Source organism: Helobdella robusta (assembly GCF_000326865.2).
Source record: "Helobdella robusta unplaced genomic scaffold HELROscaffold_55, whole genome shotgun sequence".
Classification (NCBI taxonomy): domain Eukaryota; kingdom Metazoa; phylum Annelida; class Clitellata; order Rhynchobdellida; family Glossiphoniidae; genus Helobdella; species Helobdella robusta.
Window position 1 is genome coordinate 258,263 of NW_008705295.1, and position 27,909 is coordinate 286,171.

The window sequence follows — 27,909 nt, forward strand, 5'->3', positions numbered from 1 at the left end:
TTCTTTATAAATAATTGTATGTATATATATATATATATATATATATATATATATATATATATATATATATATATATATATATATATATCAACTAGTTAATCACATCATGTTTTGCGTCGGGACGTAATGCGTAACTCAGTCTGTTATATAAAAAAAAATTAAAAACTTATGATGGGTAGTAATTATATATTTATATTATATTTATATTATAATTAGTTACTCTGTAGTTATATTGTACATCTTTGAGGTAAATCGTGAATTTTTCACAGGTTTGGGCGTTTTAAAAGTTTGATTTAAAAGTCATGTTTATTAAAGAAAGATTGAATCACTTATCATAAAAGAACATTTTATGTGCAAATAGAGATCGACTGTGTGAACCTATTTCAAAAGCAGAACTGACATAACCTACCTATCTTTAATCAACACAACTTCTCCATTCAATCAAAGTCGGTGCCATTGTTGCGCGCAAATTTTAGTTTTCATTACAAACTGTCTTAAAATGGCGTTCGTTATATTTTAAATTATAATAAAAAAGACATCTTAAAAAATTGGTTGATACGCAACTTTTGGTCAAAAGTGAGACAAAGATGACCATTGGTAGCAAGTTGTTGAATTGTCCAAGTGAGTCAGAGCGTATTTAATAATGTATCCAGGTTCATTTTAACAGGTTTATTCATGTGAAAGTAAATAAAAAAAAGTTTGGCAAATCAACTGAAAGTGATACAACTCTTAATTGATGGATGCATCCCAACTGTCATTAACTTTATAGTTGTGGTATTGAAGAATTTATGCCGATCTGGTATACAAATTTGTGTTGATATACAAATAAAAATAATTTCAAAAATTTATCATATCGTTATAATGGCAGCCGAATATTTATCTCCACATTACGAGAGTGAAAGCCTGTGTGAAAATATACTAATTTAATGCTGAAAACTATTTTTTCTTTTGCGTTAATACCAATTAACGATTAAAAAATTTGTAATTTTAAATTGGAGTCTAAAAATTTAAAACAAATTGTTTTTTGGGGGTATGTAAAGTGCTCAAGATTTTATGTAAATTTTTTTCCGAATAAAAAATTGAAGATTCAAAAAACTAATTTGTTCCACACTTGTTGCTTATTTATATGAAAAGTCGGGGAAGGCATGTTGGTTCAATGAAAAACTATAAAACAAAAAATGTGACTATGAAGAAATGAAACAAAGCATGACAAATACCTCAATATCGCGTAAACATTTTCTATAATGGTAAACTATAAGTGTATTTAATCACTACAAAAAATAAGCTGTTTTGCAAAAAATAATGTGTGTAAAACTATAATTTCAAGTCTATTCTACGGCAGTGGCAAAAATCTAGAAATGTAAAATATGAAAGCAGGAAAGGTAGGTCTACAACATCAAGAGATGCACGTTCTAGTGACCGTATACCTGCTTTTGAAATCCATTCTAAATAGGCTTCAGCTTGTTTTTCTACTATTTGTTGCTTTCTAAACTTTAAAAATGACCGTCTGTTTTCAACTTTTTCTCTTTCTTTGGCGAATTCTCTACAAAAGTGAGAACGCCAATAATGTAAGCCAAAAATAGCCGACACAATAAATATAATAATAATAATAATAATAATAAACGAGCAAGAAAAAAATGAAAAAATGAAGAAATGAAAAAGAGCACAGCCATCTTTCAAAACTAATTTTTCTTGAAGAGCCTCACCGGCTTTGCAAATCCACTCTAGGTAGCCATCTAATTCGCGGTCTACCTGCTGACGCTTCCGTAGTTTTAAAAACGCCCGTCTGCTCTCCACTTTCTCTCTTTCTTTCGCAAATTCGCTAAATTTATTTAGTATCAAATATTGTTCAGTGCTATCAAAAACCTCCAATCGAACGTTCAGAACATTCTGCATCGTTGAACAACAGTTTCATACAAGATTAATTTATAAATTACTATCGAGTTAGGTATTGGATAAACAAAAAAATTACTTTTTCATATAATTTGCATAAATACAGCGTTAAATAAGTTTAAATATTTCATTGTGTACGAACATCGAATTAAAATTTTTTTACATAATTTATACAAATGTAATTATTGTAGTTCAAATTGAAAGTATAAATTGAATAGTTAATAATATTTATAATAAACTATACATACGTATGCATGTGTGTGGTGTGTGTGTGCGTGTGTGTATGTGTGTGTGTGTGTGTGTGTGGTGTGTGTGTGTATACAAACTTATCAAATAACGTTATATAATTTAGCAATTCTTTGTTCATGAGACTTTAGTGCTTAAAACGACAATATTAAAATATCGTTTTAACAAGTCTGCTGAATACATTGCATCTCACACATTGCATCTATTCAAAATTTATGATATCTATTTAAATTTTATGACAACGATCGTGATTTTAGGTCATAAAGAAATCAGAAGGTTGATTGTAATAGATATTTTTTAATTTTAGAACCTAATAAAAACAACACTGTTTGATTGGTAATTTTTAAAACTTCGGCTGCATGCTAATCTTTAGGAAATTGCTCTGATGACTACATAAAATATTCATTCCATGTTTGTGGGTACGAACCAATCAAAATGACAGCACGTAATGAACAATTTTTAAAAAATTTTAAATCAATTAATTATTCAAAAACCCATACTTATTCATTTAATTCTCAAACAGGTGATGCCTATCATTCATGAATGAAAAAACTCTCGAAAGTACCATCCACATCTATTTAAGTATTTACTTGCAGAAAATTATGGAAACATTCAAATGCTTTCAAAACAATAAAAAGTTATAAACTTTACACACAATCAGCTTAGGTTCAAATGTGTATTTCCCTCCAAATTAAATAAAATACAATGAGTGCGTTAAAACATCCGACTTGAGTGCTTCGCAACTTGTTTAATAATAATAATAATAATACACACTAATAATAATAATAATAATAATAATACACAATAGAATAGAATAACTGATGTGACAAATGTTAAAAGCGGAGTTGAATTGAATGACAATGAAAGTATTTAATCTGAACAACTAACCCGCTTAGGACACCAAGTACCAAGTTGAGCATGAAGAATGAGCCAAGAATTATAAGAGGTACGTGGTACATCCACGGGAAGGCATTTCCTAAAGCGTCATTGGTCTGAAAAATTAAAATGAAAAAAATTAATTGCGTAAATTTTAATAAATTTATTATTCAGTTATTAATTAATTGTATTAAATTTTATTTTGTAATAAAAAACAAATGTTTTTTTTTCTTTAAATTTTGTTTCAATTTTCAAACTTGATTTAAAAACATTAATATAAGTTTCACAGAGGCAAAAGTATTTAAAATCATGATGGTAAAATTTATTATTGTTCTTATCGCATTTGTTGCGGAAGTGTGTACAACTTTGTAATTAAGCTTCAGCACACAAAATCAAAATGGTAAAATGACAAGATGTGATTAACTTCAACAGTACATTGATAATTAAAAAAAGAACATGATGATAAAAATATATCAACATCGTTCGTTAACAATTATGAAACCTCATTAATAATTAAATATAAGCTATCATTCATATCCACGTAGATATAAAAAACATCATTTATATCAACAAAGTTCTGTATCTTATATTTATGAAATATATCATTCATATCAACATAGATATCAAATAATATTTTTGTCATATTTTTGATTATTCTATTAAATAATTTATGACTCCACTTGCACAATACACGCATCATATTAACATACCACAAGATTCAACTAAGTGAACTCACATAATACAAGACTGTTGTCCACCCCTCCATAGTGATGCACTGGAAAACTGTCAGCATGGCGAAACCGATGTTGTCGAAACTGATGATGCCATACTTCGGACCGATGTACGCGTCATCCCAGCACCTGCTGTTGGCAGGACAAAAATTGGCTCCAAATGTGAACCAGCCTTTATTTGAAGAGCACGGACTCACTTCGTCTTCTTCTGGATTCAAAACTATCTCACCTTCATAAGTTATTTTATTGAAATTGTTTGAATGTTTTCAAAAACTTTGCTGTCTCAAACAAAATAAAAATATTTAAAGAGCACTGAATTGAGTAGTGAAATTTTCAAAATAATATTTGAAAGGTAAAAAGGTAAATATTTTTTGAATAATGGAAAACTATTTAAAAGTGGTTACTAACCGAAAGCATCCGCCTTACAAGCGGAATGAAACGCTCCCATAAAAAATTCCAAACCAATGATGGCAAAAATAACAATAGCAAACAACACCAGAAGAGCTATTTGTAACAGTGGGGCCATTGCTTTCAAAATTGATTTCAGCACCACTTGCAAACCTTTAAAATTGAGATATACAATTATTTTAACATATTTAGCAAAATTTAAATCCATTTAACCATAAATTTCAAAAAAAGACTTAAGTACATTATTTCAACAATTTGATTGTTGGTAATAACCAGCTTCATCGTAAGGGTTTTGTGAAAACGAAATTAAACTAATAAAAATTAAACGTATTTTCGATACTGTAAAACAAACAGATTAGGCAAAATTGAAACATTTTGTGTCGTTATTTTTCAAATGAAACCGTCTGAAATTAAAAAATTCATTGACCAGCATGCAAGTTTTATCACGATATCGACTGATGATGGTTCTTCGTTGTCATATAATTTTTATCTCTTCAAAAAGTATATAAAACTAAAAAAAGTTAAAATTATTTTGAAATCGCCTCTTGAAATAAATCAAGAAAAAAATATTAAAATAAGGTTTGATTCATTTATTGCCCTTCAACTCCAACCAGAAAGTTTTTTGGCGTAACTTTCGACGCGAATGACTAAAGTCACCAACTAACAAGCGAACGATCATTAAAGGCACGAATAATAAAATTTATCCAAACTAAATAAAATTAAGTTAAAAAATTTACTTGGAACTCCAGAAACTAATTTCAAAGGCCTCAGTACTCTGACTGCTCTCAACGTCCGGAGGTCGAAGCCGTTACTTCCTCCACCACTCGCAAATATCGTTATGAATCTTTAAATGAAATTAAATAAACAAATGAAATATCAAATACGTCGTCACATACAGTATAATAAAATATATTGCTATCAAAATATTGGTGCCAATATTTATAAAATGACCTGATTTCGTTTTTAGAACTGCAATGAATTTGTTCAGTACACATTGAAATATATTTCAATGTTCCAATGGCTAACATTTAAAAAATGTATGAGCCAAATCAACTAAACTTGGAAGTGTTTGTTTGTAAGAGTTGACTGATCTGGAAGAGGGCCTGCGGCGTAATAGTCACTCATCATAAAACGATTAATATATGCAATATTGATCCCTATTTGAAGAAAAAGCAAAATGACTGCAGGTTTAAAATGGATAAGATTTTATCGATTGACAATCGGAGAAGAAGTAGGATCAAACTTTCTATTTGCAGTCTGACCAAAAAACTTTCGTTTCGTATATATATATATTGGATTAAGACTGTCAGAAATGCAATTATTGATGAAAATCACGGCATGTTCGGCGTTAATTAACTTCCAATTTAACTTTTCGATTTTTCTAACGGTTGATCGTAAATCATTTTTAAGTTTCTTTAGTTCAAAGCCAAAATTTTTGTTTATTTTATGCATGATAGAACCCTGCATTATATATATCTATTATATTTTCGGTATTCCTATACCATCTTCGGTGTTCAAATTGATATGTTGTGGTTGTTCAACACAATTGTTCAAATATGCTCAAATGCCCAGATGCTCAAATATATATAAACTGCGTCTCTACTTTGTATACACACACACACACACACACACACACACACACACACACACACACACACACACACACACACATATACATACATATATATATATATATATATATATATATATATATATATATATATCGCTAAATAATATATTTTAATCACACATCAAAACGTCTTTACGTCTTGCTACGGTATTGCTAAAATATCAACAACAGCAAAATGTTTACAAGCTTTGCAAGTAACTTTCGAAACATGCACCTAATAAATGCATAATCTGATATGCACCAGCCAGATGAAGAATATTGACAAGCTGTCTAAAACAAAAAAACCAACTAAATTTACTCTCTTTACATACCGTTTTAATTTTAAAAAATTTCCTGATCTGGGAAAATTTTTAAAGTAAAATAAATTTCCCAAAAAATACGACTTGAAATCACGATTAATTTCATTATTAAAATGTTATTGAAACTATACGCGCCATCAAATCAGCTGATTTCTTATTTGTTATTCGATTTGTATCACAATGATTCGCAACCTAACATCATCATAACGCCGTGCAATATTGGAGTGCAATATTGGAGTGGAGTGGAGTGGAATGAATGCAGCAGGATCAATAGTTTCTTGTCGGTCAGTGCAAGCGTACTGTTCCATTTCAGAAACAATCCACTCATTGTTAATATTATTATATTGATATTTCAGTTGAGGAATTTTTAATATTATTAAAAATTTAGTTTTCATCAAAATGTTGCACAATTTTATCTAGTTTTGTTTTAATTAAACGAAATATTCATTATCTTAAACTCGCGAATTTATGATTTAATTACATATTTTCTTTGAGCAAGTAATTTTTTAACTGTGACTGTTATTTTTAAAGTTTTTGATATGTTTTGCAATTTTTCCATTTAAATGTGTGTTTATCTTTTGGTTTTTTATTGTCATTCTCATTGTATGTTAATATTGGTAATGTTTTCTTAAGTATGCCGAATATAAATTTGAAATTATGACTGCACGCCCAAAACCTAAAACGTTCAATTGTTAAGTTAATGTGTTACAACTTTATAAGAGTTATTATCAGATGTTAAAAGTAGCATGTTGAATTTTTGTGAGTTCTCAAGCGAACGCTTCAAATTTCGACAGATCAAGTTCTATTGGAAAAAGCATTTATAAATAGTTCGCGTTTCTCAAATTATTTATTTTGACAGAAAAAATTGATCTTGAAAAATTTTGAGCGATAAAATAATGCTCAAAATGGAGTAATTAGATATTCCATCCTAGCCTAAAGTAGTTTTCGACAAAAATGATTTCGATTAAGTGAGAATTGTAGTTTTAATTGACGCGTCGTTGCATGGTTAGGGAGCAACTGATTTTTTGTTTCAATAAATGCATAATTTATTGAAATATAATAACTAGAAATAAATGAAACAATATTACGTATTGGCGATATTCGTCAACTATCTTTTCATCGATATGGCAAATACATTAGGAGACATTTGAATAAATAAGCGCAGTACAAAAATTTAAATTGCTATCTGCTTTTAATTTCCATTAATATCATAAATTGCTGACGCAATGAAAAACGTAAAGTCTAAAATTTGTGGTTCAAAATTATCAAGATGTGCAAACATGCAAACCAGAGGCTGCCGTTTTCTGTCAGTGACCGAAACAGCCCAAACGATAGCGATTAGGATATGCGATATATCATACAATTTAAGATAATGAATGAAAGTATTTTCCAACCCTGTTACGACAACTATAAAATCCATAATATTCCATGCACTCCTCAAGTATGACCCATTATGTAGCACAAATCCCAAAGCCACGATTTTAAAAGTTGCTTCAATGCAAAATATTCCTAAAAAGTATACTTCGGTTTTCTCCTGTTGTTAAATTTGAATAAGACTTTAAAATATTTTTAAAATTTCTAGCATCCATTGGAGAGTTTTTGAAAATGTTAATTACACAAGCACAATAAATTGTTACAATTTTTAAAATTTGTTTATCACTAACTAGTTCAAGAGTTAGCGGAGTTTTATCATTTTCTGGCAAATGTTCCTCTAGGGCTAACACGATGCAATTAGCAATAATAGTGCTAAGAACTAAATATTCGAACGGAGTGTTATAGTGTAAGTTATGGAAAATATAGATATTCCTTTTATAAAATTAAAAAAATTAGCAAAACTGTAACAATCGCATCATCTAATAATTTAAAAAAACAACCAGAATGTAAAGGATATGTCCATTCGATGATGAGTTGAGCATATTTTCGGATGAAATTTTCATTACTAAATATAAAAAGAGATCTATTGCTAGATTTTTTTTTCATTCCTGGCAAGTTTAGTTTATCAATTTTTTTCGCAACTTTTGGCAAAGTTTCATCGTTTCCTGCCATGACGCCATTCCAATTCACGTCACCATCTTCATCCACTCCATTCTCAAATGACAGTTGAGTCATTTTACATAAGAAACCTTAACTACTTCAATTTCTATTTTTTTGAATTGATAGCTGTCAAATATACAATGACATTATAACATAACTTTCGGCGTCATAATTTTATATAACAAACTGTAGAACCTAAAAAAAATTATCGCGGAAATAATAAATTTTTATTAAACCGAAATTTGAAGAAATTTTTTGTTGAAAACCTATTTTCCGACAAAATAAACAAAATAAAAAATAAACAATGTCTGCTCGGCTGTTAATCAAAGTTGGATAACGGTTTTTAATACCAGTGTAATTATTGCTAAAACCGTCAATTTTGTAAATGCGAAGTACCAACGATACATTCATATGAATTATATGCGTATACATGTTTATTTATATTCATGTATAAGCTCGTTTGTAATGTTTGCCTGGATAGGTTCTTGCGTGAAATATATTACAATAGTGTATCGGGTATGTATGGAATGTATTGATATGGGAAGAACACTGGTGCGGATGCAGCACATAGATGCAGAGCAAGTGTTGTACACAGCTCCACACAAGAAACGACACTCACGTAGAAATATGTAATCAATGGCAATGTGTGGCGTTGTATAAAACTTGTACGTTTATACAATATTGTATTATGTACGCACACAGGATTCTATGTACGCACGCACACGCATGTATGTGTGTGTACGTTTGTGCGTGTATGTGTGCGTGCTTGCATTAGCGTAAACCTCCGTGTTAATTTAGGGGTCACTAATAATTCGAATAAATCCCGATGTGTCCGGAATTGGAAGGACAAAATTTATATCCGAAAAATTGCAAAATACCAAAATTTTGAAAATTTTTTTATTAAAGATGGCTAGACTTTTGGATACTGACAAATAATTATTTAAAGGTTTTAATTTACTGCCCTTGAAATTAATCTGCATTTACAAACATAATCAGAAAAAGTCATTCATGTGTTTTTCACAAAAGTAAAGATAAATAGGTAGTATCGTTTCAAAAATCGTTATCTTTTATTTATAGCTGTGAGGATATGTCAAAGCAGACCTGCTACCATAAAGTTCTCCGCTTGCACGCAATTATCTCACCGTATCACATAAGCTGCATAAGTCCGTTATACGTTCTCGTCTGTTTGTGCACATCAGCACCGCGTCGTACACTCGAGCTTACGCTCGCAACCTACGCGCAAAACAACATATTTGTAAAAATGTACTTTGAAAAGTTTCATACGTTATACAAAAAGATTTACCAAATTTATCACGATATCTTTTATGAAAAAAAGCTGTGGAGAAATAAATTTAATCCCGAAGTGACATCATCAATAAATTTGTTTTAAAAAAAACAACAAAACGTAGGGTTCATCATTGTGCGTAATTTATGCCAAATTACTGCACGTTGTGTAGAAGGTCGAAGGTAAAATTTAAGCCACAGAAAAACATATATGGCAACAATAGTTTACAGATAAAAAAAATTTACTAAAATCTGAAGAAGATTAAAAAGAAAGAAAATAAATCTAACAAAATTTATATCAAATTTAAACAAGAATCACACTATTAAACGGTATGCATTCATATAGAGACCTACATGTGTTCTACATATGTGCTTCTTAATCTTTCAAGTGTGTTCGTGGACGTAAAGTAGCAAATTCGTTGTTGTTTTGAAATATGGTGTTAGTTTTTTCCTTTATGAGACCCATGTTACTCCTTCAAATTCAAAAACAGTTTATGGCTGAATCTTTCATCAAACAGTTGTCGCAAACATGCAAACACAATGGATATCAATGATGCATTAATCTTACTAGCCCTATGTGTGTGTGGTATGAGTGCTGCTGTGTGAATTATAATAAAATTGTTACAAACTGGGTCATTACTTATTTGCATTAGAAGATTTATGACTTGAAGATAATGCTTTATTCTGCAATTAACCTTTAATTATCCATTAACCTTTAATAATCCATCAATTAATGTAATTAATGTGCTTTGTATCTATATAAAAACTTTTTAAAACAAACTTAGTTCTACAATGCTACACTCATATTATTTATACGGTTTCGTTGCAAACTTTCACAACTCAGGTGGCGACGTTCTGTTGTTGTCGTGTGCTGTTGGGTTGGATTCAGTTAATTAAATTAATTAACTAAATTAAATTTAATAAATGATGAATCATCCAAAGTTAATTAATCAGATCTTAGAGTATGGAACAGCAGGATTCAGAACAAAGTGCGATTTGCATTTCCCTAGCTAGCTTAACTTAACAGTTTTAACTTCCTAGCTTTTTTAACAAAAATACTACATAACATGCAATTAATTTTATTGTTTTATTGCACTAATAATAGTAATTATAATATATCAATACATTATTAAAACTGGTGTAATGATATAAGATCATCATTAATAGATTACCACCAAATTTAATTTTTCAGGGCCAATCTTTTAGATCATGTTCTTTACCGAGTTGGTATTTTGGCTGTTCTGAGATCAAAGTTTAAAAAAGGTTTTAAAGACATTTGCATCATTATATTTTTTAAAAATATATTTTAAACTTTTTAGTAGTTTTTACTCACTTTTCACTTGAATGATATACTAAGATTAATTAAATAATGTTTTGTAGGTAGATTTTTTAATATAAATTTTTTTATTTTTCTCGGCTCATAAATATCTGTACATTTAATGTTTAATCATGGAGCATGTAGAACAATTGGTCTGATAGCTATTCTTAGTTTTTATTTAATGACCAACATGATATATTAGTCATGTTGATACATTCAATGTTTTTTCATTCCTTGATAGATAAAACGGACAAGAATGGTCATTAAATTTAACATAACATAACAGGGTTTAAAGTGGTTTAGTAGATTAGAGTCTGTGAGAGAACCACTGTGAGATAAGTGTCCTAATATCCTAACTTTCAAAACTTGATCTTGAAACTGTTGATTGGTTCTGTGGAGACCGTCTCATCACTCAGGTGTTTACCACTCTATTGCTGAAGAATCTTTGCTTGACGGCACTTACTATTTTTTTGGAGAGCTTCTAATAGTAATCCTATTCTATTCTCCAGTTGAAAAAATCTGGTAAACGGTGTTTCTTCTTTCTTGATAATCAATTTGTATGCCTAGGAAAGGTTCAGTGTTAGCATTCACATATACTTTCAAATTATTGTAATCAGCATTTATCATTAGATTTAGCTTGAGCAAAATGTTTGCATGAATTCAAAAGCTATCTAGATGTGATTCTGAAAAAAAATTAAATGTTAAGGTAACTGAGAGAAGAATAGGCTTTGTAGGCAGAATAAATGATATTCGTTTTTTAAATTTTTATATTTTTATGCTTAATATCATTTCTTCCTAATTTAGCAACAATTGGAGTAATGATCACGGCTTCGCATAATCCTGTTGAGGATAATGGAGTAAAACTGGTGGATCCTCACGGCGAAATGTTGGCTCCTGATTGGGAAGTCATTGCCACTGACCTCGCTAACGTTAGGTAAGGACTTCTCTTGTATACTTGATAATTGTTTGAAGTTTGTATGTATAGAAAAATTTAAACGTAATTCATTAATTGGGTTAATTTCATTTAAACAGTGATGATCGGCTGTCGTCGTTAATTGACTCTATTGTACATAAGTGGGAAATTGATATAACATCCCCATCCAATGTTATTTTTGCCCGAGATACCAGGTTGAAATTTCTTCATTCTTTTCAAGATCTTTCGTTATTTTTTTGGCTGTTTGAATTACCTCAATATTAACAAATGTTTTTTTTTTTGAGGTTTTTTTATTCTTGATTTAGCATTTTCATTTGAAATCACAATTTCAGTTGATCAACTAAATGGAAATATAATACTGTAATCATTTTGTAATTGATGCACCATTGGTTCGGCAAAGCCAATGGATAAACTATTGATGAGTTTTGTAATACGTGCTCAAGATCACTTAATTTAAACTTAGCTAGAGGAGATTTTTTTATGATGTTTTATTTGAAATTCTAATAGAAAAAAAGTTAGTGTGACAACTTACTGATTGCAGTTTTGTTAAGTGATGAGGTAATATGAAATAAACTCATTGGTTTTGCACAAAATTTTCAATGTCGAAATAGAAAAATTTAGTGAAAAATAATTTTTTAGGCCATCTGGATCAAGTTTATCTGCGTCATTGCTTGATGGAATAAAAAGTTTAAATTCTTCTTTCACTGATTTCGGTTTGTATTAAGTAGTTAATTAATTAATTAATTAATTTGTTCCATTCATATTGCAATTGTTTATCTAAATTTGTGAATTAATTAAAATTTTAGTGCTCTTGTTTTATTTTAAAAACTCTTGTCAATTGAAATTTTACATTCAAATTTTTAATTTGAATTTTTTAAATGAAATTTGTGACAAAATTTTTAGCTTTGTGCATTACACTTTATCAGCCTGTTAAATTTTTATTAGATTTTTTATGAAGAGCTTTCAAAACTTTTTTTTTAATATTTTCATAATAGTGTCTGTAATTAATATTTTTAATCAAATTTTAATCACCTCAATTTTGACTGATTTAAAATTAAAATTATTTTTATTAGTTCGCACACAATTTTACTTGATTTTTATAATAATTAATTGAAAAAATAATTCTTAAAAAAATAAAAAATTGAATAATTATTTTTAAACAGAGATCTTAACCACTCCTCAGTTACATTACCTAGTACATTCTATCAACACAAATGGTCTTTATGGTACTCCAACGCCAGAGGGATATATCAAAAAATTATCTGCTGCGTTTAATCAGCTTCATTCCAATGTTTATTTTAATTTTTTTTATATAAAACTTTAATTTTTAAAGTTGTGGCTTTTTTCTTTTTTTTCAAAATTTTATACACATTGATGTTTCTAGAATAGTTAATTCTCAATGCGCAAATTTTATTAATGGAAAACATTGTCTTTTATTTGCTACAACAGGCAAGTAGAAAATGATTGCGCCTTTTTTGAAATATAGCACTCTAATATTTCTGAAAAGCTTGTAAGATTGAAATTGACAAATCGATGAACCGTTTTTTTAACATGCCATCCATTAGATCAAGCATGAGACTACACCTTTTGAGAAACCTCGGATTTTCGTTGATGGAGCCAATGGTGTGGGAGCGCTGCAGGTAAAGAAGATGTCCAAAGAGATCGAAAGCTACATCACTATTGAAGTCTTCAATGATGCTACCAGTGGTAAACTCAATCACATGGTATATTTCAAGTTGTTTAAAAAATTTTTGGCTCATCCGTTTATTTCAGTTGATACGTTTCCAAAATTTGAAACCCAGAATATCTTTGTAAAAATTTATTATAAAATAAATTGAAAAACTTATTTAAAAGTGTAAAAAATATAAGTTTTTTAAACTTTCAGTGTGGAGCAGACTATGTTAAAATTCAACAAAAAGCTCCAGAAGGTTTACCGATGAAAATAGTTTTCATTGTTTTATGAAACTTATTTATAGTTTTGTAATAATAATTTTTTTTAAACTGATTGCAGGTGTACCAATAATACCATATGAACGATGCGCCTCATTTGACGGAGATGCTGATCGAGTTATTTATTATTATTTTGACAGTGGTTAATAATTGATTTATTTTAATATTTTTTAAACTTCGTCGTAAAGTTTTCGAATTTTTGTAAAGTTTTATTTAATAATTTAATTAAAGCTAAGCTAAGTTCTTCCCAAACTCCACCCATTAACTTTTTAGATAAAAGGTTTCACATGTTAGATGGTGACAAAATAGCAGCTCTTGTAAGCCTTTTACATCATTTTTAAAATGACATTTCTCAAAGAAAAATAATTTTTATTAGATTGCCGGATGTATATCAGACTTTTGTGTACAAGCGGGTCTCTCCGTTGATCTCGGGGTCGTACAGACGGCCTATGCAAATGGAGCGTCTACAAAATATTTGACAGATACAAAAGTATATAAAAATTATTTGGCTTCTCTCGTTTTAAAATGTTTTGGTCTCTTCGTTTGTTACGTTGAGATATGGTACATACTTGGATTATGTTTATTGTCAAGTAATCTAGTTAGAGTGCGTAGATCCGTCAGTTTTAAAATGTTTTGGTCTCTTCGTTTGTTACGTTGAGATATGGTACATACTTGGATTATGTTTATTGTCAAGTAATCTAGTTAGAGTGCGTAGATCCGTCAGTCAACAGTATACACCGTATATAAAGTAAATCACGGAAAGTTGTATCAGTTGTTACCATCAGTTTTTAGAACCTGGAGCCAAGCAGTAAGTTGAAATAAAATTGATCAAATTCTTGTAAATCGTTCAAGTATATTTTAATGATTGGGCAGAATGGTGTGGAAGGCAGACTAATGACTCCGGGTACTCTACTCAACTTCGATTGTAACCTACTGTCGCTCTTAATCCTAACTATATTTAGTGTTACAATTTCTATATGCACCCAAAAAATAGATTATAATTACGGTTCTAATAAAGTTGGAAAAGTACTCACTTTTTATTCAAGCAAATTTCTTTGCAAAACGCTCTGAATTTCCTAACCAAAAATATCTAAGACTTTGTTACGACAAACGTTGAATAAACGTGAGTTGAATAAACGAAAATAGACGGGAAAAACTATCTGTTTTAAGCATTAAGCAGTTTATTAATTTAATTAGGTGCTCCAGAAAATGTTGGTTCTTGTTTTTTTACGATATCGTTTTCAAGTTTCACATTAGTTCCTGCGACAAATTTTGGATTTTTTTTGTTTTGGTGTTATTCTTGCTCCTTTCGAAGAATGAGACATTTACTGTCTGTTTACTACGTCACAGATTTCAATTGATAAACATGCCCAGGTGAAACGAATGTGATAATTTTAAAAATTTATCGTTTTAGATGTTGAAAGTTGCTTGCGTTTGTACTGGTGTGAAGCATTTGCACAGCAAAGCCCAGGAGTTTGAAGTGGGGGTTTATTTTGAAGCTAATGGCCACGGAACTGTTAGTAATTGTATGTATTTGGGTTGTTTTCATGAGATGCTAATATTTTCTTTGTTTATTCCCTCCAAGCTATTACTTTTAATTTTCGCTAAATGTAATTTTCGTGCAAGTTCCTGACGTTTGAATACTTTTATTCATCATTACTTCAGGTTTTATATAAAGCATCAGTTAAGCAGAAGCTTAACCAAGTCATCCAAAATGGGTTTGAGTTTTTTCTCCTTTATTTATTCATTCATTTATTCATTCATTCGTGTTTGACGTATAATAATCTTAATTCAACCAGTTTTGAATGTATGAAGTCATCATTTGGCTTATCTTCAATTTCTTTCACGATCATTTCATTGAACCGTTTCAATTTTGAATTCAGGATAATCATATATTCAAATATATTTTATATATTATTAATTAAAAAGCCTCATTTTAGTGTTATCTTACAATTTGTTAATTTATCTTTTTTTACCAAAAAAGGTTAATACCGAGAACTCGTTTTATTATTCCGTTTTGTCGTTGTTAGATTTATAATTTCTCTAAAGATAGAAGTTAAGATTTGTATTTTGTGGCTGTCGTTGGTTTGTTTATAAATTGTTTCAACCTGGTATCACTACACAGCTCATCGGATGATTCTTGCAGAGTTGCAGCAGAAAACTTGTTGAACTTCATTGATTTGACCAATGAGGTGATAATATTTTTATTTTCTCAAATTTTTCCATTTCTTTGTTAGATAACGCATTTCATAACATGACAAAGTTAGATACTATAACATAACATTAACATGAATTTGATATCCATTTTTTTATATGTTGGAAATTTTTTCTGTTTTTTGTTTTCTATAAAATGTGATAACTTTGGCAGCAACTTTAGTTTTCTTTACTTTGAATCTCCTTTTTCATTTTGTAGTTAAGTGTCACTCTGAGAGATTTGCACTAAATTGATTCATCACAATTCTGTCTTCCGAACACTACCTTAGACTATTACGATATTTCACTTGTAGGCCAAGTGTTTATACCATTTTGGAAAACGCTAAAAAACTTTAGTTCTTGTGTACAATATTATTTCTAAACCATTGTAATTACAGACAGTGGGAGATTCCATATCAGACATGTTACTCGTTGAGACGGCATTGAAGATTAAAGCAATTGATGTATTAATGTGGGATGCCATGTATGTCGATCTACCCAATCGGCAACTGAAGACACAGGTTAGCAATGAAAAAGTTTTAGCCTCAAAAGTGCCAACCATTATTTTTTTTATTTTTAATAAATTTATGAACACTCATAAAGTAATCGATTTGTCTACGTTAACACTTATAGCTTACGTTCAAGATGGTCCATATTACGCTCTATTTATAAACGTACATAGAAACGGAAGCCTTACCAAGTTGAACATAAATACCTGAATAAAAAAATTACTTGTTTATGAATTTTTCGCACAACCTGAAATCAGTAACAAAATGACAAGTTGCAACATTCATGGCCATTTTTCAGAACATAAATATATTAATCGGCGATGCTTAGTTGCACACTATCACATTTTGTAGTTTTCCAGAATTGAATTCCTTTGGTTCCCGTGCCTTATCTCGAATATGCCATCGTGTTACTCAACAGCGCATTATTTTATAGTTGAAATGTTCGTATTCTCATCTGTGCTTTGCCAAAGTTGAAATAATCTCTCTTTTGTAACATTTTCTGCTGGTTCATTCATTTCATGTTCACCTCTCACTCAAAACCAGGTCTGCGACCGAAGTATTTTTGTGCTAACAAATGCAGAGCAACAAGTTGTTAAACCAGAATCAATACAGCCAAAAATTGATGAGCTGGTATCCAAATATAAAGATGGCAGAAGTTTTGTCAGGTGATTGATTCTCTTTACATTGTGTAATAAATTATTATTTATTATTCATAAACTACCATTATTTTACAAATATAATCAGGCCATCGGGAACGGAAGATGTGGTAAGAATTTACGCAGAAGCTGACACTCAAGTAAGTTAAAATAATTTTTTAAAACATCCTTTTTCATAATAATTTCTCTCTAACCATCCTACACTTCTTCTGCAATATCCTATTGATGAATGGCTTTGAAATTCGCAGTATTACTTTTTCCATCCCTCTCACAAATGTCTTGGTTTATTTCTATACCAGATGTCTCTACACTCATCAGCGCAGATTTTGGCTGGCATGACACATTTGTTTCCCATTTCAAAAAATTATTATTTAATCCATGGTTCGATTTTTAGTGGAAAGAATTTGTTTTTGGAATATAAATATAAAATTTTAGACGTAGCTCGTTAGCATTATTAATGATTAGAAACTTAGACGACGTTCAACCTATCATTAACTGATTAACTGGCGTAAATGCTTCTGTGCGAACATTATTAAATGGCGTATACTTCCATCGAAAGCCTGTATTAAATCTAGCAACAAATGTATTTTTGGACCTCGTAAATTTGTATTTTAAACCTTAATCTTAATAACGGTGAACGTTAAAATTTTTTAAATTTTCTATGCAGATGAACGCAGATTGGCTTGCGTATGAAGTGAGCTTGGTAGTATATGAGCTGGGAGGCGGATGTGGAAAAAAACCAACACCACCCCATGACGGGAAGTTGTTAACAATTGCTTAGGAATACATAAAAGACTGAATTTTCAGCTAATTCAATCAATACGGAAACATAATATTTTTTTAAATAATTTTATGGTTTTTTAATATAGAATAAAATTGGAATTTATTGTATCACTAAGGTTCGAATTGCAATTTTTTAATCTATTAATCATACTTAACCATTAAATGCGATGTTTTTCAAAATGATGGTTTGCCGCAAGATGACAAAAATTGAAAATAAACAAACAAAATCTTAAGTCGCCTCAAAAATCAAAATTGTTCCAAAATATTAGTGGTTTTGCTGGGCTAGATCATTTTCCATACTTGAATACCAAAGATCTGATGAAGCTTAGAGTTTTAGTGCCCCAGTCTTCCAGCTGTCTGTCGTATCTACTTTTATTGTATTTTTATATATGCATTTGTTGATTCAGCTTCGACTGCTTGTATTGTACTGTGTTGAAAATTTTGTGGAGTGCTTCTCACTGCTGAAAAACTTCAATGACGCTAGCTTCGCTTGAGTTTGTTGAATAAATGGTACTTAAGACGCTTATATACATGTCTACTCATGTTGCAAGAAATACACCCCAGAAGATATTTCTTTTCCAAATCTGAATTTTGAGAGCACCATATCAGCATTGTTGTATGATCTCTTGTTGTATGATCTCAATCGACTCCAGTTTGCGATCCCTGGAACAAGCTGAAGTTAAACACACGTTTTAACAATTTGGTCATATTTCATTACAACACAACGCATTGGTTACAAACATTTTGAAAAGGCACTCGTTAAACAAGTAAAAAGCTGGTTTATCACCGTATTAAGTATTAGATACAAACATAAGCCAATTTTTTCCTCTACTTCTTATTTAAGATACTCTTCAAAAAATAATGTCGAACTATGTTAACTTAATATAAACTGTAAAAAATAATATTAACATTCAGTTTAAAAAAAAAACATTAAAAATAGGTTTCATTTCTTAGCATCACAAGAAAGCCGGATTTACGTGAAAATGTCATTGAGATGGAAAATTTCTCAGGTCCATTGCGCTGAAAAATAATTTATTTCACGTTTCAATATAGAAAAAAATATAATGTTGACTCTTTTTAATTTAACAATAGAGTAATAATAACCGGTGTCACTCGTATTCTGGATTGTCATTATCAACGTTGAATGGAGAAGTATCAGAAGTATTAATATCAAACTCATTGTCCATCAAAAATGATTCAAGTTCTGATTGGTCGCCAGAGATTTCTATATCTTTTATATCTAATTCTCGCACGTCTTCACCAGATCTCATGGTTGCTAAATAAATTATTATTTACGCCACAATTATGGAACAATATCAAAGTATAAATGCATTTGTGTCGCGCGTAGGTCCTACGACGGGGTTTCCTCGCGCATATAAAAATGTACGTAGATTGGTAAAATGTCAAAATTTAAACCTAAAAGTTTGGAGAGGCTGCATTCTGTATTAAAAGTAGAAGTGATCATATTATCTTAAAAAAATAACGACAGAGACATTGTCTGCTAATTAAAAATCAAAATTTTTAGATCAAGTATTTGTATGAAAAGCTCTGGATATGAGGCTATTTAATATTTTCAAAATGTTCAATGGATTCGGTAATGAAGTAAAATAGTAAATTGTGTCAAAAATAAAAAACAGTTACTTGGTAATTCAATAATTCCGTATTTTTTATATCTTTCCATCTGTTCATTATGAGCGGATTCAAAAACTTTAGATCTCTGCATCATGTTGGCTTTCTTCAATTTTTCATGGTTCAACGTCAGTTCATTGTGACGATGAGCCAGCATATCTTCATTATTTACAAATTATATTTATTAATGAAGAATCTTGGTAGTTGTCACGTCAGATTTATAGTTCCCATTAATTCGTTTTGAATAATTCATTACACACCATTCCCTACATGCTAAGGTTAAGGTGCAGTGCTCTTTCCCTATAAGAGGTGCGCGATTATACAAAATGAGCGAACAAACATAGTAAACTCACAGAAACCTAATAAAAAATTGATAAAAATAATAACATTTTGAATGTAGTCTAGTTTTATCCAGTATCATTATAATAAATCATTTGAGAATTGTCGATGATCATTACACATTCTTGTGTTAAAAACAATTCATGCTACAATATGGCTCTATTTTTGAAATTTTCTTACGTTTCTGTTTAGCTATAATTTTTTAGTGATTTTCTTTACCGAAAATTTTGCTAAATCTAAATTTTTGTGATTTCTTGAACATTTGTATCCTTGAAATATTTTAACCTTTACCTGAAATTTCATTGCTGGTGCTGCGTTGTTTGATCTAGAATTCTCTTGTGAAGTTTTGTTTGATCCTTTCGTTATTCTTGGACATAGCACAAAATAAGTTCAATACATAGTATGTTTATGACCTGGTCATATAAATCCGTGAAACCAAAACAAGGTTTAACATAATAGGAATTTTTGATTCAGCAAACTTTATAACAAAAATTAAGCTCTAAAGGGTTCTATAAATTTTGTATCCAACGTGAAGTAGAATGATACATTATGTCAAAATAGTTGCTTAATATTCACTTCAGTGAAGTTCCGATATGGTTTACGTAATCGATCTCCAATGTTCACGCTTGCATATGTTTGTGCATGAATATATAAACACAATCAAGTAGTTAGTATAAAATCTATCTTTAAATTTGACACTAAACACACGCACAATGTAAAATTTCGCCAAAAGCATAAAAAAGTAAATAAATGTCGATTATACTTTTATTATTTTGAAGATCTTCCATTTTCATTATTCTATACAACTCTAAGCTATCTTCCTTCAAGTTCATATTTTTTTTTTCTTCGAGGGCTTTATTTATTGTTTGAAGTTCAATCAATGACTGCTCTAGCTGCCTGCATAATTGATTTGCTTGAGCTAACAAATTTTAAAAACAAATTAAATAATGAATATAAGAAAGTATTTTGTCCATTTCTTACATAAATTCTTTTTAACGTTCAAAATGTCTCGTTCGACATTCGGAATCGAATTAACTTCTTCAAGAAATTTTATAGATGAACAATCCGTGGCAACAGAATCAGAACACAGTTGCTCTAGCATACTGTTACATTTCTGTTGATTAAAATTTATGTAAAAAATGCTTTTAGTTAAATTTTTTTACAGCAGTAAAATTGCTTGAAGCATGTCAAAAACGAAAAAAAGAACAAGGTTTGATTTTTTATACAAAAAAAGAGTATGACATTAAAAGGTAATTCAGGTATACAGAATTTGAATTAAGATAAATTGCAAAAACGACCACTGCTTCAAACCGATTTATTATAAAAGTAGAAAGATTAGATTTTTAGGAACCACAATGAGAAGCACGATTTTAACAAAATAGGAACCCAAGAGTAACAAAATTGTTTATTGTAAGATAGCTGCAATTTTTAATTATTACGCTTGTTGGAATATTTTTACAGAGGGTTTTTAATGACCAATGTTGGTCAAATCAAAGTTTACATCTTTTATGAAAACAAATACAACACACATGATATAAACACTTTTGAAAAACATTACTTCATTATATGTAGTAACGAAAAATTTGTGTAATGAAAAACTTACTTCGAGCAAACTTTTGAATCCATTTGTATTTTCATGAATATCACTCCAGCCATCTTTAAACCTTCATATAGTCAATAAAATAAAAAATTCAAATGCAAATATTACATAAACAGCACATGAATAGGTGTGTGTAGTAACAATAATTTATGTAACACTAAGACAAACAACTAACGCACTCTTTGGCAGAAACCAAGATGCAATATATAAAATCTATTAAAAAGTAATGTATTAGTTTAAAAAAGATATAAAGACATTAAAATATTGCTGTTGGTAGCAATATAAAGCATATCAAATTTGTGACAAATGAGTTTTTAATCTTTCTTTAAAAGTTGCCACTGAAGCACATGTTATGATGTATGCAGGCAGTATGTTCCAGATTGTTGGTGAAGAATGACGAAAAGCACTTTTTGCTGTGTTGATTATTATTGGTGCATTGGAAAAGTGTATGCATTTGTTGGTTTTGCTAATGATTAAATTTCTTGAATATATAATGGCTGTGATGCTAATAACATCTAAAACGTTATTGTTGATATTTTAAATAGAATGCAAAATTTGGTTTGGAAGCCATTGAAGTTATTGTAGAATTTTAATTGAGTTTGTCCGTTTTAACTGAGTTTACAAAAATGTAACCTTGTATTGCATGTTGCAGCTTAGGTCAAGTATACCAGAATTAGCCATTCAGAAAACAGACTAAAAGTTGATTTTGTTTGTTTTTTGTCTGTTTGTTATAGTCAGTTTTTGCTTAATGTACAAAATTTCTATTATTTGAGATTATCTTGACTTAGAGGAAATAATGTCCACAATATAATAATAATAATTATTATATTATACGACAACAATCCAGATACATTAAAAAAATAATATTGATGAATTTGTCAAAATAGTAACCTCATTGCTAAACAATGTCCAGCATACTCTTTCTCATTTATTGATTTTTTTATCATCTTTATAAAAATAAAAAGGTTGCACATAAAATAAAATAAATTAATAAATGTACATTTATTAATTACATGTTATACGGTTATAATGCATGTACTGTACAAACATATAAATAAAAATGCAATTAATGAACAAACAAATAGTTTAACGTAAAGCCTCCTACTTTTTCTAATCTTCTTTACCCCTCACTTATTAAACTTTACTTTTTCAACTCTTTCCAGCCAGGTGAAGCTGGCCACTAATAACGTGATCATCGTAAAATAAAACGATAACTATGGTAAAAGAATGAAAAAAATCCAAATATATGAATTGTAATCTATTATATACAATATATATATATACATATAGGATTCAGACTGAAATATATAGATGCAGGTAAAACGACCACCAAACAATATTAATTACTTTTATATTGAATAACTAGATCCAGAAGTCCTTCTATTTAAATTTTGGAGTGAATATAAAGCTTTTGACAAACGAGAAGTATCAATATTGCAGCCGCCACTAAAAGTTCAGACGAACACGTTGCATACGTCTAGTCGCGCTAAGCCTCTGCGCCATTCCCACCGGTACTTTTTTAATGATCAGAAAACGAAAAAAACAAATTACGATCAGATTTTCGTTTTTCCAAATATTCAAACACTTTTTCAATATTTTAATTTTAAAATGTGCAAACCAAAACGACAAATATTAACTGAGATAAGATTTGAAATAAAGTTATAGCGAATTAAATTGTTGATATCATGTAATAAAGACAAATGCTAATGCTCCATTGACCTGTCTTCTGGTTCTGCTTCAACTTCTGGCGCACTTTTTGCCTCAGACGCCGCCTTTACAAAATAAATTAATTTAAAATATGATTTCAACTCGGAACAAAAATAGTGCAAACCTCCTCATCGTCTTTTCCTGCACCAGGGGATCTTTCTTCACCTTCTATTAGCTTCAGCTAAGTAGTGCGTTCAAAATTTGAAATTTGCTAATAAAAATGTGATGTTAAAAAAAAAAATCTTTCAAAATTATACAAACATATCTTTGAACTTGGTCGTCATCATAAACAGTGAATGGAACATCTTTGCCAACAATACCGACTGAACAGTTCTTGAAAACAAATATAAAATCGAATAAGCAATTTTTAATATTTCAATGAAGTTTACAATGTTGATTATAAGAAGCAGAAAATTTACTAAAAATAAGCATAAGGTAGAGAAACAATATAAGAGTTTGTTGGCTGCATCTAGAGTAAAAATATAACTTGCTCAAATCATTACTTTCAGTTTTCATTTAGGATAAATATAACAAGTGCATGCACAGAATATATCAATAGGATATCTAATAAAATGACTGTATTTCAATAAAATTCTTAAATTAAACGTTACATCGAAAGATTAAACCAAATAAGAGCAGCTGAACTAATATTCACCTAATTTCAATGGCAAAAATTAGATAAACATAAAAAATAAATAAAGCTGATTGATCGACAGGTCGTTTCAAAAGATAAATTAGATAGACAAACTTTGAAAAATTTCAAAACTCATATCTGCAAAAGCATTTATGTAGATATAAATAAAGTAATGGAGACATGTACCTTTGTTGTTAATTCGATTTCATTAGGTAGCGTATCTCTCAATGCTCTTAATCCATGTTTGATAATATCATCCAACTTAGCTAAAAATAAATAATAAGGAAATGTATACATTAATTATAGTTGCAGACAGAACAAGCTCATGTAACGCATGAGTGAAGGAAAAACTGACTAAAAAAATGGAATGACATTATAAATGACAAGCCGTTGGAAAATAAAATGAAAAAGTAGCCTGCAAGGTGTTTGTACTGTTTGAAATGAAAGCATTCTTTGTAGATTAGTTGAGAAAATGGAAAGATGGATGGACGGCAAGAAACCAGAAAGTTTTTTTGGATCAATGTAGTGGGTATAAAAAGTTCTATAACCAATAATTTAAATTTCTGGAGACAACAAATATTTTTGAAAACATAGCAGAGAAGTCAGATACATATAAAAGCCATGCGAAAGAAAACACAAAATTTTATTTTTACTATTTAAAACGAAATTATAACAATGAAAACATACATTCTTTTATAAATAAATGAACATTCTTTATGAAAACAACAAAGAAGAATTTTAATTACCATTTTTGAACTCATCCAAATGCCTCTCTAAATAGGTCCTAGCAGATTGAGATCTTGCTCCAATAGCCATTGCCTTACATTCAAAATAATTCGCCGATGGACATGTTTGATAAATGTGGGAGCCTTTTTCCTAAAATAATGCACAGTTATTCATAAAATGACTCATCCCAAAATAAATTTTGTGAATGTTACATCATATCCTGCAATGAGCAATCCAACACCAAAAGGTCTCCTTCCATATTTTTGTGTCGGTACTTGTGATTCTGTTTTATTAAAACGAAAAATGACAATTTCACAAATTTGGAAAAAATTGTGAACTTTGGAAAAAAGTACTTGTTCCAATCATGGCCACTAAGCGTGACACAGGCATCGGAGTGTCATAAGCATATCTTGAGTTGTAACATTCGGTCCTCATATATTTGCTGAAATTAGCAATTAAATTTTGTTTTAATCATTATGCAGCCTTAAGACTGTGCAAATGTGATGATAAAATGAAGCAACCTTAACAAGCGGGCATCAGCAGTGAGACCAGCAATTGATATGCCAACGTGATCATCAATTGGTAATATTTTCTTCTGATGTGCTGATAATTCTGACGGAGCTCTCTGAGGATAAATTATTTATAGGCATGATCAAATTTCAAAAGCAGCATACCTTTACTCAACATATTTAAACTTTTTCTAAAATATGTTGAATTAGGAAACTAAATATTTTGCATCCAAAATACTGAAAACTAATGTACAATATACAAATCTTTTATTTTGTCAATTTCATGTGGTTGTTACAAAATTGAAACTGCGAAACTTTGATCATAAAACTTTCTTTCTCATGCATTGCTGAGCTTGATATAATTAATAAAATATAACAAATCTCTATGTAACAAATTATTCCCACTTTCTAAACATCATCTACATCGTGAACGTTGTTGCAAATTTTAACTTCTGCATCAAATGTCTAAAAACGAATTTGTTCTAGAGCATCTTTAAACTCTCCTTAAACTCCCACTAACCTCATTTCATCCATCTTTTATGATTTAACATGCAGCACCTCGTACTTAAGATAATATTACTACCATTTCATCTGCACAGACCGAACACTCTATACTCTATATAACAATTAATCTTCAAACAAATGATTTTTTGTATAACAATCAATAATGAGACATGCTATCAAATACCTTTAAAGCCACAAGAACGGCATAATCATCTGATTTCAAGCCAACTGTTGCAGAACCTTGCTTCACAGCTTCCATTGCATATTCAATTTGATGAATTCTACCCTAAAAGTTGAAATAAAGCCACTCAAATATTAACTATATTAGCCATTAGAATAATAACATTTAAATATTAGCTAATAACAAGAAAAAAAACCTGAACTGTAACCAACATAATAAATAAAAATGAAAAAAAGGAAAAACCTGAGGACTCCAAACCGTGACATCATTATCATACTGGTTCCTAAACTAAATAATACAAAAATAAATTTAAATGATTTTCAAAACATATAATAGTTAAATAAAAATATCACATTATTCCTTAACAAATCTACAGTATGTCTACAGATAGCACTAAACATGTTACAGTATTGAGTATGTCTACAGACAGCACTAAATATGTTACAGTGTGTCTCTATAGACTGCATTAAACATGTACAACATCTGTAATCATATAATAAATCTGTAATCAATGTCAGAGCAAAAGTCTGCTGCTTCAACTACATGCATAGTTTATTTCAAAGCTTTAAACTACCATTTTTCCTATCCTGTTCAATTGTTTAAAAAAATATTAGTTTTTATTATGGTTTTCATTCTAGGAAAAATTGTTTGTTGGCTTTTAGTTCCAGCACATTTGCACAAGTAATTATTTAAATTTTAAGAATATCTTATACATTCTTTTCTATTTTTTAAGTATTGATATATTTATTTATAATTTTCAGTTGCACCAGACAGACGATTTCTTTCTGCTTAAAAAGTAAAAACAGATGAACACAATTACAATTGCTATTACAGTTTCCATTGTTAATCAATGTCTTAATGATCATTAATTTTCACTTGCTAGCTAAAGTCATTAAATATTAACTTAATTAATTTGTTTTACTGTGGCATGGCAGACAAGAGCTTTGACAACTGATGGCTGATGATAGCCATTGCTAAAAAATTATTGTAAAAGAAAATGCATAGTCACTTTTCAAATTTAGCAGCACAGACTGAAAGTTATTAAATTTGTTACTTGTTACAAGATCAAACAAAAGAAGGAGAGGCTTTAACATTTACAACACTGAAATAGCTTAACTGAAAGTATAATTAACGCTAGACCCACACTAACCATCGTTTTAAGACTCAGGAAAAACAAAATTACCGAAAAGGCGAATTACGTTTGTAAAATTGGCAGCGTACGAAACCATGGATATATATAAAATCTATGGACGAAACATAACCAAGGGGAGGCCTATTTACCAGCATACAACACCTTCTTATGAGTTGAAGCAGGGATATGCAAATAACCTCAATTTTTTCAACTTTCAATTATTTTCAGTAATGTCTCCCCTTGCTCCAAACAACATAACTAGAATAATAGGACTAATCGATCAATTCGATCTATCGGTCGGGCTATTTGTCGTGCTTGGATTGTTGGCTTACGAAATTGCATGGATTTTAACGAGCAAGCTAAATGAAATATTTACTTGATTTAATATGCTAAAAACATTGTAGTAATTCTATTTAATTTTAATAATGATTAATAGAATTATGTACCCACCCCACCACCTACGTAATGCCTTGGGCTCCAACCTAATAATAATAATGTAAAACTTAATAACTAACTTACCTCTAGATACACTTACAGCGTTTATTTAATTTAAATTACAAGATTGTTCCTAGAATTAAATTATTGCTTTTAACTACCTATGAAATTAAATTACTCTCAACCTTAGTAATAATAAATTAGAATGTGTAATGAAAATAAAATAACACTCAAATGCTAATATGTGTTTATGTATGTATTTGTGTGTGTGTGTATAATACGCTGATGCGTGTAATGTGGGTGCGTGAAAAAATAGAAGAGATAAACTTACGCTGCCTACCTATACAACTACATTAGTGTTGGATGCTTCCTATCTATCCTACCTACAATTAAAATTATGCCTATCTAACCTACCTATATAGCTACTTAATGTAATTGTGTGTATGTGCGTGTGCGTGTGAGCATTCTTACTTAATGTTAAATTACAGAGAAAAACAGAGAAAAAAGAATAAAACGTATCCCTGCCAGGCGTATCTTCTTTGCCACTGAATGAACGAACGTAGCCTGACATCTTCCACGATGAATTCCTTTGGAAGCTTCAACCTGAATAAAATGGATGAAATGGAAAAATCTTATTTGACTAATTTAAATGAAAAAAAAAACGAGCCGCGGTGAAACCCGCCGGAAAAGCCAGCCAACTGGCAAAAAAAGAACCGCAAAGAAACCGTAAAACAGGGCGTGCATTCTTTGCCACCGAATGAACGAACGT

The 27,909-nt window shown here is 29.9% G+C and overlaps 5 protein-coding genes across 5 annotated transcripts in view; 1 reads left to right on the top strand and 4 right to left on the bottom strand.

Moving 5' to 3' along the window:
- Positions 1 to 8,192, bottom strand: part of HELRODRAFT_128993 (hypothetical protein) — a gene marked incomplete at both ends in the record, with an annotated part of 25,601 nt that extends 17,409 nt beyond the window's left edge. The window contains 8 exons of the mRNA XM_009028381.1: positions 1,707 to 1,822; positions 3,028 to 3,131; positions 3,752 to 3,975; positions 4,155 to 4,307; positions 4,892 to 4,998; positions 7,478 to 7,617; positions 7,748 to 7,836; positions 7,958 to 8,192. Coding sequence (XP_009026629.1) covers positions 1,707 to 1,822; positions 3,028 to 3,131; positions 3,752 to 3,975; positions 4,155 to 4,307; positions 4,892 to 4,998; positions 7,478 to 7,617; positions 7,748 to 7,836; positions 7,958 to 8,192 — 1,168 coding nt within the window. The remainder of the gene's footprint in view (positions 1 to 1,706; positions 1,823 to 3,027; positions 3,132 to 3,751; positions 3,976 to 4,154; positions 4,308 to 4,891; positions 4,999 to 7,477; positions 7,618 to 7,747; positions 7,837 to 7,957) is intronic.
- Positions 8,193 to 10,328: 2,136 nt separating this feature from the next.
- Positions 10,329 to 17,742, top strand: HELRODRAFT_86945 (hypothetical protein; the record flags this gene model as incomplete). Its single annotated transcript, XM_009028348.1, has 18 exons — positions 10,329 to 10,390; positions 10,594 to 10,664; positions 11,524 to 11,653; positions 11,752 to 11,847; positions 12,293 to 12,366; positions 12,817 to 12,944; positions 13,219 to 13,377; positions 13,539 to 13,581; positions 13,665 to 13,745; positions 13,877 to 13,920; positions 13,980 to 14,093; positions 15,018 to 15,119; positions 15,269 to 15,321; positions 15,729 to 15,795; positions 16,195 to 16,317; positions 16,849 to 16,970; positions 17,050 to 17,101; positions 17,629 to 17,742. 18 exons carry the CDS (start codon positions 10,329 to 10,331, stop codon positions 17,740 to 17,742), a joined length of 1,635 nt encoding a protein of 544 aa, XP_009026596.1.
- A 1,111-nt stretch (positions 17,743 to 18,853) lies between these two features.
- HELRODRAFT_179560 (hypothetical protein) lies at positions 18,854 to 19,530 on the bottom strand (the record flags this gene model as incomplete). The annotated part of the gene is made up of 2 exons (XM_009028382.1): positions 18,854 to 19,020; positions 19,386 to 19,530. 2 exons carry the CDS (start codon positions 19,528 to 19,530, stop codon positions 18,854 to 18,856), a joined length of 312 nt encoding a protein of 103 aa, XP_009026630.1.
- Positions 19,531 to 23,277: 3,747 nt separating this feature from the next.
- Positions 23,278 to 25,861, bottom strand: HELRODRAFT_151021 (hypothetical protein; the record flags this gene model as incomplete). Its single annotated transcript, XM_009028383.1, has 8 exons — positions 23,278 to 23,352; positions 23,840 to 23,919; positions 24,400 to 24,529; positions 24,592 to 24,662; positions 24,733 to 24,821; positions 24,901 to 25,004; positions 25,577 to 25,678; positions 25,817 to 25,861. Coding segments are annotated over 8 exons (696 nt in total), but the record flags the coding sequence as incomplete, so codon positions are not given.
- Positions 25,862 to 27,622: 1,761 nt separating this feature from the next.
- HELRODRAFT_179562 (hypothetical protein) overlaps positions 27,623 to 27,909 on the bottom strand; it is a gene marked incomplete at both ends in the record, with an annotated part of 1,698 nt that continues 1,411 nt past the window's right edge. The window contains one exon of the mRNA XM_009028384.1: positions 27,623 to 27,743. Coding sequence (XP_009026632.1) covers positions 27,623 to 27,743 — 121 coding nt within the window. The remainder of the gene's footprint in view (positions 27,744 to 27,909) is intronic.